We start from the raw sequence: 17351 nt of genomic DNA on the forward strand, positions 1-17351 counted from the left end.
TTAACCCTAAAATTAGCACAAGAGTAAGAACTAAAATGCTATAACTCAAATCTAGCTAAGCTACAATATGTTGCTTATTACTACTGTATGAGTATTTACCTGTTATATGTACTGTATATTATATACCATACTTATGCATATTTACAGTATATTGTGTAGACTTTCTATATCCACCGTATGACTATCGATGCTATTTGTCAGTCCTCATTTCTTTCCATTCTACTGCACGACACATTTAAACCTTGATTCTCTCTTCTTCAGTTTGTTTGTGTGTTTTTTGAGAAAATAAACCCCCTTACATCTCGCATGTGGTTTGTGTCTGTGTTGGCATGCTGAGTGACTCTTTTTGAAAGGTGTGTGTGTGCATTTTGGAGGGTGCAAGTACACAAACCTCTCTGTTTAGTTTCATTTAGAACAGCTACAAAACGTCATGTGTTTATGCTGTCCTTATCGGAGTGTGTAAGTGTGTTCAGCTCCTCCCCACGTCTCTGCTGAAACGCTGGTCAGTTTTTTTGCTGATCTTTTTTTTTGAGGGGGGGCCATGTTTGCTCTGGCATTCACAGGTCAGACATGCTGCGTTTGGAATGTTATTTATCTATGTAACAAGAGCTATCATTGGCAGAAAGTGAAATGAGGGGGTCTGATAAGATTTCGCAATGTTCAAACTTGTGCAGTATTAAAAAATGTATATTGTATTTACAGACTACAATGGAACATTCAATGTTGATCGCAATCTGTTCTGAGACTCTTGTCAACTTGTGATTTGCTGTGAAATTTTAATATTGTGAAAGGTAAAATATAAGCTTGTGTTACTTTAATGGGAAATAGTAAGTTTTAACTGTCACACAAGTATAAAAAAAAAATAGATTAAGATTTTTTTTATTATAATATTGTACTTTTTCTTTTACAACATCTATTTTTTACCATAAATTCTGTAATTTAATTTGTCTTCACCTGTTACACTTTAAATCTGAATGAAATAAAATAAAAACCTTTCCCTGCGGCTCCTTGTCTAGGGCGATGAAGAACTGATGATCGATGATCTTGCAGTGTCTGACCAACTATGGGTAAGGCCAGTTTACTGCAAAGTGGTGTTGTTTATCACTTTGACTAAACTACAATTTGCATTTGTTCTTGCTTTACTGTTGTTGACTTATTCATCAGAGTAGCTGTTTTTTGAAGGCTTGCTTGAATGTTGCTTTTGTGCTAAACTTTGCGTCTTAGCCTGAAGTAACTCCATTTTGTTGTGATAAGGAATGGTTTATACTTGTGATACTCATAAATTATGTTCAAAATAAAATGCCTGAAGGCCTGGAATGCCCTTGACTTGACTCATGACACTGAATAAAGTTGATCAAATTTGATTATATCTGGCCCGTTGAACAACAATCCCTTCTTTCATTCTCTGGCAGAGAGGCAGAGAAATCCGTAGCCTAAAATGTAACCGTTTAAGACCAGCTAATTTATTTCCCTTTGTTGCTGCAATCAATTAAAACCATAATTGTGAATATGAGATGTCTGTAAATTCAGTGGAACCTCTAAGGTGAAGCATGAAAATCGTCAAGATTAAGATTTTGTGAGATTTTTGCAGGTATGTTTTTTTTTTCTCCCTAATGTTAAGGTTAAATTCAAAGTAGTATGACCCCAAGGTCAAGTTTCCACTCCACTTGATTTTGCAATTCCCTTAATGCGTCTTCATGTCTCTCGTAAGACTATCGCTGATACTGCCAACAATGCGAATTCATGTTCATATATCAGTGGGGTGACTTTTGAAATGGTTTAAGGTGACTCTGTCCTACTGCTCTAGAGGCGCATGTTGTTCTTGTTTGTCTTCGCTCTATGGCTAATATCTGCTCTCTTCCCAAAACTCGTTTGCATTCGTCTCCTCGTGAGTCAGTCAGCCACGTTCAAAAGCAGCATCAGATATGAGTGACTCTTCTACCTAGAGGGCATGCAGCTTAGATCTTTATTTTCCTCCCTTTTTCTTTCTCCATTTTTTGGGGTTAACTTAATTCTCCTTTTGAGCTCTTTTGTATATACAAGCAAATCAGTCAGCTGGTTTTACAGCAGAACTGTCAAATGTGTCACTTCTTGGCTCCTCCAATTAGGCTGTAATTTCATTATTTAATTTTTTACTTTTGTTTTTTTTACATGGAATTTTCTTTTGATAAATGTATTCTCATTGAAGGATAAATTCAACTAATTATTCCCCAAGCTATGCCAGCTGCAACCTTTGGGCGGTTCTGACTATTTTGGGTCTCATCATTCCACCTTCACTCCTAATCTTTAAACTGTCTTACTTTCTTCATCCCTTCCTTTAATTATGCTGGCTGTGAAGGCCCCCAAATCTTCTAGATCCATGCAGGTGGATGAGAAGCACCCTTGGAGACGAAAGGTGACCCTTAAAAAAATTTATTTATTCAGTCTCACCTTCTCTTTTCTTACCAAGTGGCAGTATTAAGCTCCTCACAAGCAACTTTGCTTTCACTTATTTGAAACTCTTTTTGTCACATTGCAATTTGAATTGACCTTGTTTGTTAGCGGCGCTTGCTTGGCTGTTTTGTCTGCCGCGAAATAATCTGGTTTGAATTGAAATATATGACACAAAGTATTCCAGAAATTTCTTAGCATTTGGCCCTACAGAAAATGTTGCTTCAACATTTGTCAACTCTTTCTTGTGCTAGAAAATCACTGAAGCTGCGATGGAGTCTCAGAGTATTGAGGCCCAGATGTCCATCCAGGAGAGGAAAGAGCAGATCGAAGCTCAAGAGGAGGCTTGGAAGTCGAGAGGCCACGGAGCTGCCAACGATTCCACCCAGTTCACTGTGGCTGCGCGCATGGTGAAGAAAGGTCAGAAGAGGCACTATTCCTTTTCACTTTACGGACCTTTTCTTAGCCTGGCGCGGGCCCGATACGATTCAGTGGCGGCTTTTGCAAATTGTGTGTTTGCTGCAGTTCTTTCATTGCTGTTTCAGGTTTTAAAATTCTGTACTCTTATTTAGTCCGTTTTGCTTTTGCTTCTTCATGCATCAGGGTTGGCCTCCCCCTCTATTTTGCAGTCGCCGCCGTCCTCATCATCTAAACCCAAGAACGGCAGCCTTGCCATCTCCAAACCACAAGATGGTCAGTTTTTTTTCCCCCCATAGCGCCTCCAAATGATATCCACCTTTTTTTACTCTTCACAATCACTGCACCACCTTTCTATTTAAGAGAGATGACATCTTGACCAATCTAATGTACAATTTCATTGTATTGTTAACATTAATCCCTCAAGGGGAAGTTCAATTTACACGGATTTATATTTATGGAGGAGATGGATGATATTGAATATTTTTTATATGTATTTTTAGCTTTTGTCTTATGAAACAAACAAAACTGCACAAACACTAATGTGTCTGCTGTGATTGCTTCATCTTTCCGGTCCAATAGAGTACCAACCAACTTTTGGCATAATAATACACAGCAGCACAGAAATCATCTACATAGCAGTGTGTAACAATTAACATTTACCAGAGTTATTTGAGTCTCCAGTGTTAATCTTCTATAGCTCAATGCAGTGTTAAAAGTGTTTGAGTGTGTGTTGATTTTCTGCCACACTCGAGTAAATAATCAACATTGCAAAGAGTCATATTTACTCTCTCAAGAGTCATTTAACATGTAGTGTTAAATTGTTTTAACACTGTGCCGTGTTGGGCCAGTGTCGATTTTTATTTATTTATTTAGTTTTACTCAGTTTTGATTTAATGTTACTTGACACCAATTTTGATAAGGACCTACGGAAGGGGATTAGGGCCAGTGAAGAGGGAAAAAAAAGTTTGCAGGATTCTGACTATTCTCACAATTCTGACTTTAAATTGAGAATTCTGAGTTTATTCTCAAAATTCTGACTTTAATTCTCACTTTATTCTCAGAATTCTGACTTTAAAGTCAGAATTGTGAAAATAAAGTCAGAATCCTTCCAACCCTTTTTTTTTCCTCTTCACTGGCCCTAATCCTCTAAAGTAAAGACCAAATAATCTCGGATAGTGTTAAATTTAACTCTAAGTGTTGAATTAACATTGCAAAATTTGCTGGGAATTTCTTCAAATTGTGTTGAATTATTTTTGTTTAATAACTTTCAACCATCTAACCTAGCAATTTGTTTAATTGATCGTGTGTGAATTCTATTCACTAACAACCAGGACCAAGTATGATGTGATGTTCATTGTTAAAAGTCAACATATGGCATGCAAGCTGAATAGAACATGGTTTAAATGTATGGTTCGAACAGCTGTGTTTGTTATGTTGTTGTGCAGAGATCAAGGCAATACCGGATCTGAACCTGGAGTCAGACAGGAAACTGGAACAGCTCGAGTCGTTCCTCGGCAAAATCAATAGTAAAGGTCAGACCTCAGCCTGGTGTATGTGTTAAAGTGTTTTATAAATAAAGTTAAAGAGAAATGTATGGATAGTTTATTTATTTTTATTTTTTTTATTGCAATTGCTGTTTATGTTGTGGCCTCAATAGCAGCATTGCCAGAGGCTACTGTCACAGTAACAGAGAAGAAGGTTAAAGAAGTGATGACACTGGAAGATGAGACTTTTTCCAAGTTCTATCGACAAGTGGACGACCCGTCGACCATCACCAACAAGGTAGAGCTGGCTGACGACTTTGACGACATCTTCGGGCAACAAGTTCCAACGTAAGCACCACTGTTGGACATCATCAGTAATTGTTTACCCACAAGAAAATGGCGACACACTCTGACCTCTTTTTAGGCTGCTGTCGGACATGGTGCAGCACAAGCGAGCGGTGCGCCCGACGCGCAACGTTCAAGCGTCTAGGAACCCGCTGAAGATGCTCGCTGCCAGAGAGGACATCAGACACGAATACACCGAGCAGCGGCTCAACGTGGGTCTGCTGGAGAGCAGGCGGATGAAGGCGGAGAAAAGTGAGTGCATAATTGAACATATTCAATCCCAAAAACATTTTTTTTTAATACTTTGTCCCTCACTCCCAAAAACGTTTACTTTTTCCTTTTTTTAAATAAAAGAAAATACAGAAAGCTTTTGGTGCACCTTCAGACATAAAATAGGTGGCTTAAAGTAATGGTAGTTATTATAAAAAAAAATAAAAAAAAAGCCAGCAGGTGGCAGCAGAGTATAGGTGAGTGTGTATTGATGAAACTTAGCTATATCCTAATGCTAATTACTGCAAAATGAGGAGTGAATGAGTTCAAATCGGCACTCGTCAGACCGCGTGTCTATTTCATTGCTACTGAGTTCACATGGCAGCACATAGAAGCTGAAATCTGATTGGACGGGGAAAAAAATCGAACATCCACATGCAGTGGTGGAAGCAGTACAGCCAAAGAAACGACGAGTAGAATTGACTGTTGGGTAAATAATGGAATTTTACTGTGCCACTGTGCAATGATGACTACATGATATTGTAACATAAAAACTCCCTGCTGATATGCGATATAAAAAGGAAATGCAGAACAGACAGCAAGTTCCCACAGGACTTCAAATTACCGTCATCTGTTTCCTCCCATTGAAGAGAGCAGTATCAGGATCAGTGTTGTTTTTGTGCTACTTGGACTGTTGAAGTTTGTTTTGAGTGTGACACCATTAGGCCCCTCTTGTAATTTCCTCCTACGACCCTTGGCAGCAATAAATAAACTATCTTGAGGGTTAAAAAATATATATATTTATTATTTTTTATTATTTTTATTTTTTAGTCAATTTATTATTTATTTTAGGGTTATATGTAATGATTTATGTTTGCTTAACCTACTTTAAAGTTAAAGCAACCTCCAATGTGTTGTTCCCACCCTAGTGAACAAGAACTCCAGTTTTTCTGATGTGGCCCTGGCTGGCCTTGCCAGCAAGGAGAATTTCAGCAATGTGAACCTGCGCAGCGTCAACATCTCTGAGCAGATGTCCAACAATAGTGCCGTTCCTTACAAGAAACTGATGCTCCTGCAGGTCAAAGGTCAGTCACAAATCAGTTTTGTCGTTGATGGCAGTTATAAGGGATCTTCTAGAAATGATTATTGAACCTTCCGTCAATTTTTTATGTTTAAATGCAAACTGTTGTCCTGTTTGAACCCGGCCTTTTAGAAAGTTAAAAAAACAAAACAAAAAAAAACATGACAGTTGTAAGTGAAGCCAAGCGGCAATCTTAAGCAGCTGTTCCATTCACTTTTTTTTACGCAGAATGGAAAATCAGATACCGTTTTAGAGGATGCTGCTTCAAGGGCAACCTTTTTTTGTAAAGGAAATCTAAAATAGGCAAGGGACTGTCTTTTTTTAGTGTCTTTGCACCTCCTCCACGTCTGTTGGTGACAGCTGCGGCTCTAAATCATCCACGCCAGGTCACGCCACACCATCCCGGGCTGATCCACTCCTCCACACTCGCTCGTAATCGGCACAAATCCATTAAAGCAGGGCTACTTCTTTGTCAGGTGGAGGAGCCTTGACCATCAAACACTCCCAACGCATTTGAGATGCTCTACTAGTGCATTGTTTGTGCTTGTAGAAAGTCTTCCTGGAAGCCTCTTTAGTTCATATTTTAAGACAAATGTATGACTTTCGTTTGAATGGTCAATACTGATTTCATTGACCTGATCGGATCCAAACTGATATTCTGAGAAAATATGTTTGGTACCCAAGGTCGCCGACATATCCAGACCAGGCTAGTGGAGCCAAGAGCATCATCACTGAACAGTGGCGACTGTTTCCTCCTCATCACTCCTCATCACTGCTTCATCTGGATGGGAGAGTTCGCAAACGTCATTGAGAAGAACAAGGTACGGCCTGATTGTGACTCAAAGCAACGCATTTTTCCAGTCATTTGCGTTATGTGGGGGCTTGCTTTCTTGTGCAGGATGTAAAGGTATTTAGGATTAGGTTTGATTTTTGCCTGTGTCAGGGGTGGCTGCAGGAAGCTGAGACAAATACAAAACCAGTTTCCTCCGCTGGTCAACTGGCCAAACTGGCTGTTTGACGTTAAATTGACACGAGAGATGAGCTTTGAGCTTATTTTATCACAGCTCACAAACATGGATATTCTGTGTAATTTATTTTGATTGTTAGGTTTTTATCCAGCGCTGTCAAATCCAGGTCCAGAAAGTAAAAACCCTGCCAGAGTTTGGCTTTAGCCATTGATGCTAACTAGCTAGCTAGCTCCCTAGCAGGTAAACGAGCACCATGGGAGCTAGCTAGCACCTGTGGCTAAAGTCAAACTGTGACAGGGTTTTTACTTTCTGGACCTGGATTTGCCACTTCTGTTTATATCTAATTAAAAAATATTTTCATCATGTGTAAATGGTTTTATTTTAGTTATCCGCTTTGACGCAGAACTTTCCGTCAGCTCACCAATATTAAACACACAACAGCATTTTTTATTTATTTGACGTTTTGCTCCAAACTGTGATCACCTTTTATTCACATGAGATGCTTCAATACCAAACTATTAAAAATAAAATTAATGGAGTATATCATTTTACTGTTTTTTTTTTTAAACATCTTTTGCCGTAAAAATCTTCCTTTTGTTCAAATTGCTATGAATAACATAAACCTTGCTGCTACTTGCAATGACGCTGAGTGAGATCACCAATGATTGACATGTCAACTGCCCAGTGACTGCATGATCAGTGAGTGAAAAGCCAGCCAGTGACAGTATAGTCAGACCGTGCAGGAAGGCAGGACTTAAACAGAAATGCAAGCATGCATGCCAGTAGAGGTAATGAAATCCGGGATCTCATTTTACCTGATTTTTATTACTGATTCAAACCGCTACAGTTAAAATTAATACATTGCTGTAGTCGCTTCATTTTTGCTCAATGAGCGCACTTTTGTGTTTTCAGGCTTCAGAATTGGGGAACTTCATCCAAAGCAAGAGAGATCTGGGTTGCCGTGCCGACTACGTCCAGGTCGTCGAGGAAGGCGTCAATACTCACAGCCCCGCTGCCAAGGAGTTCTGGAAGATCCTGGGAGGCCACGCGAGTTACCAGTGTGAGAGTTCAAATCCAAAGCTGATCACCATCTGCATACAATGCTGCTTTCATATCAGCTTGTAACTCACTTGACTTTGTACATGTAGCAGCGGGAACACCAGATGAAGATGAGCTTTACGAGGGCGCCATTGTGGAGACGAACTGCATTTACCGTCTGATCGACAACAAGTTGGTGCCAGATGATGATTTTTGGGCTAAGATACCCCGCTGTTCCTTACTCAAACCAAAGGAGGTCAGACTTAACTGTGCAAGTCATTAAAGCAAATGTGTTTCTAAGTTGACTGACGTTTATGTCGAACTGGGGGAACGATGTTCTCCGCACAGGTTCTGGTTTTCGACTTTGGTAGTGAGATGTACATTTGGCACGGGAAGGAAGTGACGCTGGCTCAGAGGAAGGTGGCCTTCCAGCTGGCCAAACACCTGTGGAACGGAACGTTTGACTACACAAACTGTGACATCAACCCGCTCGATCCTGGAGAGTGCAACCCACTCATTCCAAAGTATGAGAGCGCATGTAGTACAACACTAATGCATCAAGTGACATGCTACTGTATAGCCTACTTGTCATCACGTCAATAGACAATTGCAAATTTTTTTAGAAATGTTTTGACCTTTCCAGCTGCTACACAGAGATGCATTTAGGTACAATGTTTGCCATTATTCATCTCCCTTGTTTATTTAACTATATCTTAAGCAGAATTATCGTAAAAAAAAAAACTCACTTGAATAACGCGCACCTGTGTATGATACGACCCCCAATATAACTCTTAAAAAGCTGTTTTGTATAATAGTGGTGTATAATACTGCTGGCATCCTTTATTATCAGAGTGAATAATATGAATAAATAGACATTCAAAACATATCAATATACTCTATTGATGCTTTCAAAGCTAGGTTTAAAAAAATAAAAAATAAACTGTCCTTTTCTCATACCTATTATTAAGGTCTTTCAAGAAATGTTGTAAAATCTGGCTTTTGAAAATCTTTTTCTTATAGGCTAGGGCTGTGCAATTAATCGAAATTCAATTACAATTTCAATTATTACACTCGTAAATAAAAATAAAAGATTATTAATACTAATTTTGAGTCGTTTAGATTGATATATTTTCATCTTTTTATTTTAAAATGGCAAATTTAATCAATCTTTTTTACATGTTTAAACATTTTCTTATTTTGCACCAAAAACAAATGATTGTCCTAATCGTGGTTTCAAATATTACCAAATTAATCATTTCAAAAGAGCGTCAAAAATGTTGTCATGCATTAACATCATGTATGAATGCTGTCTGTTGTAGAAAAGGTCAGGGCCGTCCAGACTGGGCAGTGTTTGGCAGACTGACTCATCACAATGAAACCACGTTGTTCAAAGAGAAGTTCTTAGACTGGAGCGACTCCAGGAAAACACCCAGCCCCACCAAAACCGGCAACAACCACACGATTGATCACAAGGTATCACAAAGTTGTCCATTAACTCATTTGCTCCCAAAAACTTATGAATACATGCTAATTTAAATAATACCATTTTCCCAAAGACATATTTATACGTTTAAAGATTTACAATAAAATGTAATGCTAGAGCATACAGAAGGCTTTGATGCAGCCTCTGAACTGAAGAGAATGGTTGAAGCAATGGTAGTTATTTAAAAAACGGCCAGTGGGTGGCAGCAGAGTATAAGAGATCAAGCAGGGCCTTGTTGCAAAAAGCTCTTTTTCCCCAGTGTTTTAAACAGATTTGTGAATAATGATGAAATTTAGCTATATTCTAATGCAAATTGCTACAAAACGGAAACAGATAGAAATATACTTTTTTTTCCTGATGAGAGAGACTATAATCTTTCTTTTGGTAGGTTCCATGTTTCTATAGCAATAGAACACAATATTCTGTGGGCCTTGCAAAATCTGTCAAAATCCAGTAAGGAAGCGAAGGGGGTTGCTTCAGTGAATATGTCTGGGAGCGAAGGAGTCAAAAGTGGCGTTGTTGTCGCGGCGTATTCTCCATTCTCCTCTGCTCTTTGCTCCACTCGCATGCCAGGATCAGGCCGCCTCAGATCAGCCGCATGCTTACGACGCCGCCCTGATGATGCCAATCCACCAGGCGCCCGTCTGCACCATAGTGGACGGCTTGAATGTGGGGCGGGGCTACGGGTTGGTGGAGGTGGACGACTGGCGCTGCTACGAGATCAGCACGCTTGCCGTGGAGGTTTGGCACATCCTGGAGTTCGACTACAGCCGGCTGCCGCGCCAAAGCATCGGCCAGTTCCACGAGGGGGATACCTACGTGGTCAAGTGGAAATTCATGGTCAGCACTGCAGGTCAGTCATCTTCTGTGAAACCAAGAATTTGCGGTCATATTTCAGCATCTCTAACCATGACTGTCCTCTTTGCAGTTTGGAAGCGGCAAAACCCTGATCAGCTGAAGACTGGGCCCGGCAAAGAGAAATGCTGCTACTTCTTCTGGCAGGGTCGCAACTCCACAGTCAGCGAGAAGGGAACGTCGGCACTCATGACTGTCGAGTTGGATGAGGAACGAGGAGCACAGGTTAAAAGAAAAAAAAAGTTTGGACTCCTTGTATTACCTTTTTTTTTTTTTTTTTTGCTTTTCTGCATTTCTGGTTAAACAACTGCTGATTTTCCCATTTAGATTCAAGTCCAGCAGGGAAAAGAACCCCCGTGTTTCCTGCAGTGCTTCAAAGGGCGGATGATCGTCCATGCAGGGAAGCGAGAAGAGGAGGAAAACTCTCAAAGTAAATTTTATAGAATTACTCACTGACCAGTCCACAATATTAGGTACAACTCTATGTCCAAGCAAATCCAATAAAAAAGAAGCTGCACAAAGGAAAATTGGCCTCCATTTAAGTTAAAATTGACAACGCTATTCAACTAAACAAGTCAAATGGTGTTTTTAACGTGGATGTCAAGTATATTAAATAAATAATCGAATGGCTTTTCATAGCCTACTGCCCGGCTTTAAAAAAAAAAAAAAACTTTTATCATCCTAGATGACTGGCGCCTGTACTGCGTGCGAGGAGAAGTAGAGGTGGAGAGCCACCTGGTGGAGGTTGTGTGTCACTGCAGTAGCCTGCGCTCCAGAGTCTCTATGGTGTTGCTAAGCGTCAGCCAAAGTCTCATCTACCTCTGGCACGGCTGCAAGTCGCAAGCACACACACGGGAGGTGGCACACACCGCTGCCAGTGGAATCAAAGACCAGTGAGTGGAAATGAACCCGTTTGATTAAAAAAAAAATACTAATAATAATTCAATGGTTATGCCAAGAGCTTTGTTTTGGTTTTGCTCAGTTGTCCTCTGGAGGCAGGCCTTCACAGCAGCAGCAAGGTTACGATACGAGAATGCGACGAGGGAGCGGAACCTCAAGGATTCTGGGAGGCCCTCGGCAGGAGAGACAGGAAAGCTTACGACTGCATGCTGCAAGGTGTGGGTGATGATTATCTTCTGTTCTAATACAGTAAATGACAGTCAGGAGAGGGCAGACCTCTTCCAAATCAAATGACACTAATTTGAAAATGAAATTAATTATTCTTAATTCCCTGCCCTCAGATCCTGGCAGGTTCAACTTCACTCCTCGTCTGTACCAGCTGAGCAGCAGTTCAGGTGACTTTGTAGCTGTGGAGTTTCTCTACCCAGCCAGAGACACCCAGCAAGTCAACTCCATGCCTTTCCTGCAAGAGGACCTTTATTCTGCCTCACAGCCAGGTACATATTTATTTACATGTATGTAGTCATTTGTTTTGATGCCCTCTGTGTCAGAATGAGCCATTCTTCAGGCCTTTGTTCTGCTGAGAGAGGTTGTTTGTTTGTTTTTACAGAATGCTAGTTGCAAATAATAAATGTCTTGTTTACCCTCCCTCAGCGCTGTTCCTGGTGGATAACCACCATGAAGTGTACCTGTGGCAGGGTTGGTGGCCTCAGGACAGCGAAAGTACCGGCTCAGCCCAAATCCGCTGGGACTCGGACAGGAAGTGTGCAATGGAGACGGTGCTGCAGTACTGCCTAGGTAGCGGTGTGCATCATGATGTCACATGTACTTTTGGGTGGAAAAAAAGGCCGCTTTTTCCGATTGCGCCAATAGTAAATTCAGAGCAATTGAAAAAAAACATCAACATCTTCTCTTCTGCCATGCTTTGAATGTATGACGTGTCGGTCAAAAAGATGTGAGGTAAATTGCTTAGAATGATGATGGAATGCTGGCTGTAATTTACATTCAAAAGTTTGGTTGATTTCAAACTAAACCTGGTGTAAACTCAGACAAAGTTAATATAAATATCAATAAGGGACTTGTTCGTTAATTGACTTTTCTGCCGCTTCAATTATTGCCACATACGTGCTCTTGTTACTGTTAATTACATAACAACTCTTTAGCCAGTAAGCTAACCATTATGTTTTGCTAAATTACATAAGAACAACCACTTTAGCTAGCAAGGTAGCCATTGTTTTCCTAAATACACATAGAAAAGCACTGTAGCAACACTTTGGCTACCAAGCTAGCTATTGTTTTTCTAAATTACAAAAGAACACTTAAGCTAGCGTTACGCTAAGTTGCATTAGCAAGCAAGCTGTCCGTTATGTTTAGCCGATATGAAAAACACTTTAGCTAGCATGCTAGCTCTTATTGCTGCTAAATTACATAACATAAGCAAATATTCATATTTGCTACATGCGTGAAAATGTCTTTCATTCTAAATTACATAAGAACAACACTTAAGCTAGCAAGCTAGCCATTATGTTTTGCTAATATGAAGAACACTTAAGCTAGCATGCTAGCTGTTATTGCAGGTTCCATTGGATTATTATTTATTTTTAAAGATTTTGTGGGGAGACAGTTAACCCTTTGGGGTAACAAAGCAAGTTTTTTTTGTCATTGTTTTAATTTAGGTCAATAACTTTTGTGCCACCCAGAAGTATCCCGGTGCATGTTGTTCACTAACAGTATGAAATGATCTATTTTTTAATAAAGTAGTACTTTAGCATCCTCTATTGCTATTTCACACCGGCTAACCATCTACCCTTTAATCGATTTGCTTAGAAAAGAATCCTAAAAAGGCCCCGAAGGCGTATTTGATCCACGCTGGCCTGGAGCCGCTCACCTTCACCAACATGTTCCCCAGCTGGGAGCACCGCGAGGACATCGCTGAGATCACCGAGCGGGTGTGTAGACGAATTGACATTATGTCATCATCGCGCTGCTATCTGATACGGGCCAGTCCAATGCTCATACAGTCATGCACATGCACTCCACTATTGTACAGAACAGATCTAAAGTGCAGGTCAGCCCATGTGGAAAGCATGATCACTATCGATTTTCTTCATTCAATTCAGTAGCCGCCAGGCGACTCTGCTGGTGCTTTTAGCTTTTGGCATTATGAATTATATAAAATTATAAGTGTGTGTGTATTGTTAGGAGGCTGAGGTGTGTAACCAGATTATTCTGGTGGAAGATGTGTTAGCCAGACTATGTCAAACCACTTACCCTCTGGAAGATCTCCTGGCCCGCCCGCTGCCTGAGGGCGTTGACCCCCTCCGCTTGGAGGTCTACCTCTCAGACGAAGACTTTCAGGTAAAAATCTGCCGTTAGGAAACTCTTTCCTTTAACACAGCTGTTCTTTGCACTATGTAAGCAATTAAAAAAAACAAAAAAACGGACAAGTAACCTTAAATTACAGGGAATAGGGATAAGAACCGAGCCATAATTGAGACACACCCAAGGTTTGCAGTTATATTATAAAAGCCACAAGATGGCAGCAAAAACTTAGACAAAATTCTATTTCTGTTTTGAGGTAAAAAAAAAAAAATTGCCCCTAGGTGGCATTAGTGTTTCATGTTGGACATTGGTGACAGGCACCCTAAATTTTTCTTTTCCAATTCAGAGCAGTTGGTATTTGGAACATGAACAAAGTTGTGCCATTTTGTTCATTGTAAATTACAACTAGCCACTCACCATTCCCCACAAATACATGTATTTTTATCACATTTATTATTTGTCCACTTTTATGTTAATTAGCAAGAGTATGAATAAGATGTTTTATTGTTCATTTAGAACAAATGTAACGTGTGAATAATTGTGTGTTAATTACGGAAAATATGCAAATGTGTGGTCATTAAATTAGCTTTAAGTTGCATTAAAAAATGACATTAAAAAGCATTAAACTAGATATGATGATGCGTAAAGAAAACCCTGAATATTTATATTAGACACGGCTCTGTAAATTGTGGCGTTTTTCAGCCAATAACGACGCATATGTTCCCCCTTTAAAAATCGGCAAATAGGTGAAATTGCAATGATTGAACACAGAATCTGAGGGTTAACAATAAAATAATTTCATTGACCAGTTATACTTTTTAACGGCTTAACTCATTTATACCATACGTTTACAGGAAGGGATTATTCCTATTAATGTGATTTCCTCTATGGAGTTTTGTATGTATTTTTGAGTCTACCTTCAATCTTGCTGGTTCCTTCACAAGCCAAACCAATCAAATGGAAGAAAAACGTTAGTTTGTGGTCTAATTTCAGCTGTGGATGAAGCCAATGTCATGAAAGTTGATGGACGGCATCATCTAGTGTTTCCTCCCACTTTCGACAATGAATGTTGTCATGAATACGACGACTCTCCTGTCGCTTCATATCGATCCTTTAGTTTTCCCTCATCCATTTTTCATTGCATGTCGCCATCCTACCTCCATTCCTATCTTCTTATCCTTTCTTAATGTATCTGTTGTTCATTCCGCTCTCCAGGGCGTGGGGGCTTGTGGAAAGGTGAGTAGTCGGAGATCTTCCCCTCAACTTTTTCCTCACCTTTTTTTCATGAACTAAAACCTCCATTTTGTTTAGCATGTTAACTCACCGTCTAGCAGCTGGCGTGGACTACTCATAAAAAAAAATAAAAAGAGATGCATGTGCGTTCTCTTGGAGTTGCTTTTATTTAGATGCTGAATCGTGCGCGATTGTTCCCACAGAAAGGCTTGGAGATGTCGAGAGAGGAGTACGCAAGTATGCCCGCATGGAAGCAGGTCAACTTGAAGAAAACCAAAGGGCTTTTCTAAATGGAGCAATGTATGCCACGGTGATGTGTAGACCAGGTAAGGTCATTGCCGTTTTGTTTGCGGGCTGAGAGGCTCAGGAGCAGCCTCTCCTGAGTCGACCGATGAAGATGAGAAGTGTGCCAACTTCTTTATTTTTTGTTCTCTTTCCGTGCTTGTGTTTGTCAAATAAAACGGCACCGGAGTGTCTGAGATGGCCATTTTACAGTGTGCATGTACTGTACATATTATGTAGCATATATTTGACTCCTTTGTGAAAGTAATTTATATTTATATTCAAGTAGGACAAAACTAGGCTAATTCAAACATTATGGATATAGAAAACTATCGTCATGTGTTTATAAGTGTTTTTTTGTAATCCTCTTTTGCTGTACAGGAAAAGCATTTTGCCACTCAACAATGCAACTTTTGTTATGATGCCTGGTTTAATTGACTAAATCTAAAAGTCATTTTGAGATATGAAATGTTTGATTTTTAAATCCTACACTGTAGTGCCTTGCTTTTGTGTACAGTTTATATGCAAATCGGTCTGCCTTTGTGATAAATGACAAGTGAAATAAACCCTGAATGTGGAAATGGATGTCGGATAACGTGTCATCTTCTGCCTTTTACGTCCAAGATTTTAAGTCACTTTTGGGTGGATTTAATCGAGCAATGTATTGTATTTTCTGAAATCAGCTATGCTTTCATAAGTGCACGTTTCTACATAACCACTAGATGGCAGCACTGTATCGAACGTGGCTCACTGGTTAAAAATAGAGATTTTTAACATGTCTACTACCGTGCTCGATTGTCGATGTGTGGCTGACCTTTATCAAAATTTATATTAGTGTAATTGTAATAATTTTTAGCACATCTGCCTCACAGTCGAGAAGTTCTGAGTCAGAAATTGGCTGACGTTTGTATGTTCTCTCCGTACTCTAGTTTCCCCCTAAATTCCAAAAACATGCATGACTGGCTTATTGGCTACTAAATTGACAATTGGTGTAAACGAACTTGTCGCAGAAGTGTAGCCAGATTTGATTTTTACCACCCAGTCAGGTTTTCATTAAATAAAATTCACATATCAGAAACGGTGCGTATTATACAATCATAATGAAGTAGGGACAACTTTTAAAAGTACACATTGCTTTGTTTTTGTGTACTGAGATTGGCTAACTAACAACCAATCAAAGTGACCAATCGTCATCGAGGGACCGACGCCATTTTGCATACTATGATCAAGGCATCATAACAATTCATTAAAATCATATCTAAAAAAAAAAAAGCACAATGACACCCAAAAAAATGCGTTAATTCTTCAGTGTGCTGAATTATAAGGATATGGACTTGAACGCTTGAACAGCTTTCCACACTTCCTCTCATTGTTCCAGTCCTGTGCAGGATTGAATTGTCTTGTTTTAGCGTTCACATCTCCGATGTTGTCAGTGTCAGCAGTTGGCCTGCAATGAGGAACAAGAGCAATTAGAGGGGGAATGTTCCCGCAATCACACAAGAACAATATACACAGCAGGTTTCTGTTGATGGAGCGCGGCCCGCTCTGCTCATCCAACTGTTGCTGTGGAAGTGTTGCTCAATATTTGCACAAGCTTCCTGACAGCTTGTCTTGAAACGGCAACAAGAAGGATGATGTTGAAGCTATAAAAAAAAAAGAAGCTGACACTGTGTGCTTCTCGCTGCTTTTCATCATCCCGCCTTCTCTTACATGCTCACTTGTTGGATGTTTCTACTCCACATGTGAACTCATGTGGCTTGTGAGGAGTTTGATGTGTGACATGGTGCGTATCCTCCCTCCTACTCCTCCACGCCCACTCAGGGCAGCACGCTCCAACCTCTACACCCCCCCCCCCCCTCTCTCTCTCTCTCCCAAATGTAAGTGTGTGTTATCCGCAAGCCGGTTTTGACACAGATCCAACTTTCTGTGGAAGTGCGCCTACTGGCATCTCTCGATACAATATGGTACATGCAATATCCCGGAACAATTGACCTCTAAATACATTACATTAAATGAATGCAGATCATGTAAATTAACGGTCATTTGTGGGTTTTTGTATTTGTCTTGAGCTCTGTATGATCGGATGAGGCCCAGATGCTGTCAGTATCACGCAGGGGGGGGAAAAAAAAGAAGAAAATTGTAATCAGGAATATGTAGTGTGGCAGTTCATCCAAATTACAAAACGCATATTTCATCCATTTTTTTCTTTTCCTCGGTTTACTTTCCCTCAGGCCTCACAGTTGCATTCCTGGCTTAACACCAGTACAAGTTCACCTCATGTTTTTAGGTTGTAATTATGA

At 40.0% G+C, this 17351-nt stretch overlaps 1 protein-coding gene across 16 annotated transcripts in view; it reads left to right on the plus strand.

Annotated features, from left to right (window-relative positions):
* svila (supervillin a) overlaps window positions 1-15636 on the plus strand; it is a 50615-nt gene extending 34979 nt beyond the window's left edge. For 11 of the 16 annotated variants that reach the window (XM_086065859.1, XM_086065860.1, XM_086065862.1 and 8 more), the window contains 23 exons: window positions 1017-1067; window positions 2339-2395; window positions 2685-2850; window positions 3034-3123; window positions 4296-4382; window positions 4508-4682; window positions 4759-4931; window positions 5819-5974; window positions 6655-6791; window positions 7851-7998; window positions 8087-8232; window positions 8325-8500; window positions 9296-9449; window positions 10033-10312; window positions 10388-10539; window positions 10642-10744; window positions 11000-11207; window positions 11297-11430; window positions 11556-11711; window positions 11869-12012; window positions 13042-13163; window positions 13417-13572; window positions 14973-15636. In XM_086065859.1, the coding sequence (XP_085921985.1) occupies window positions 1017-1067; window positions 2339-2395; window positions 2685-2850; window positions 3034-3123; window positions 4296-4382; window positions 4508-4682; window positions 4759-4931; window positions 5819-5974; window positions 6655-6791; window positions 7851-7998; window positions 8087-8232; window positions 8325-8500; window positions 9296-9449; window positions 10033-10312; window positions 10388-10539; window positions 10642-10744; window positions 11000-11207; window positions 11297-11430; window positions 11556-11711; window positions 11869-12012; window positions 13042-13163; window positions 13417-13572; window positions 14973-15059 (3258 nt within the window). In that variant the 3' untranslated portion in view covers window positions 15060-15636. The remainder of the gene's footprint in view (window positions 1-1016; window positions 1068-2338; window positions 2396-2684; window positions 2851-3033; window positions 3124-4295; window positions 4383-4507; window positions 4683-4758; window positions 4932-5818; window positions 5975-6654; window positions 6792-7850; window positions 7999-8086; window positions 8233-8324; window positions 8501-9295; window positions 9450-10032; window positions 10313-10387; window positions 10540-10641; window positions 10745-10999; window positions 11208-11296; window positions 11431-11555; window positions 11712-11868; window positions 12013-13041; window positions 13164-13416; window positions 13573-14972) is intronic. The other 5 variants (XM_086065852.1, XM_086065855.1, XM_086065849.1 and 2 more) reach the window with 4 other exon arrangements.
* Window positions 15637-17351: the final 1715 nt, after the last annotated feature.

The sequence above is a fragment of the Leptonotus elevatus genome, chromosome 21 (assembly GCF_054856555.1).
Source record: "Leptonotus elevatus isolate MCC_2025b chromosome 21, RoL_Lele_1.0, whole genome shotgun sequence".
In the NCBI taxonomy this organism is placed as follows: domain Eukaryota; kingdom Metazoa; phylum Chordata; class Actinopteri; order Syngnathiformes; family Syngnathidae; genus Leptonotus; species Leptonotus elevatus.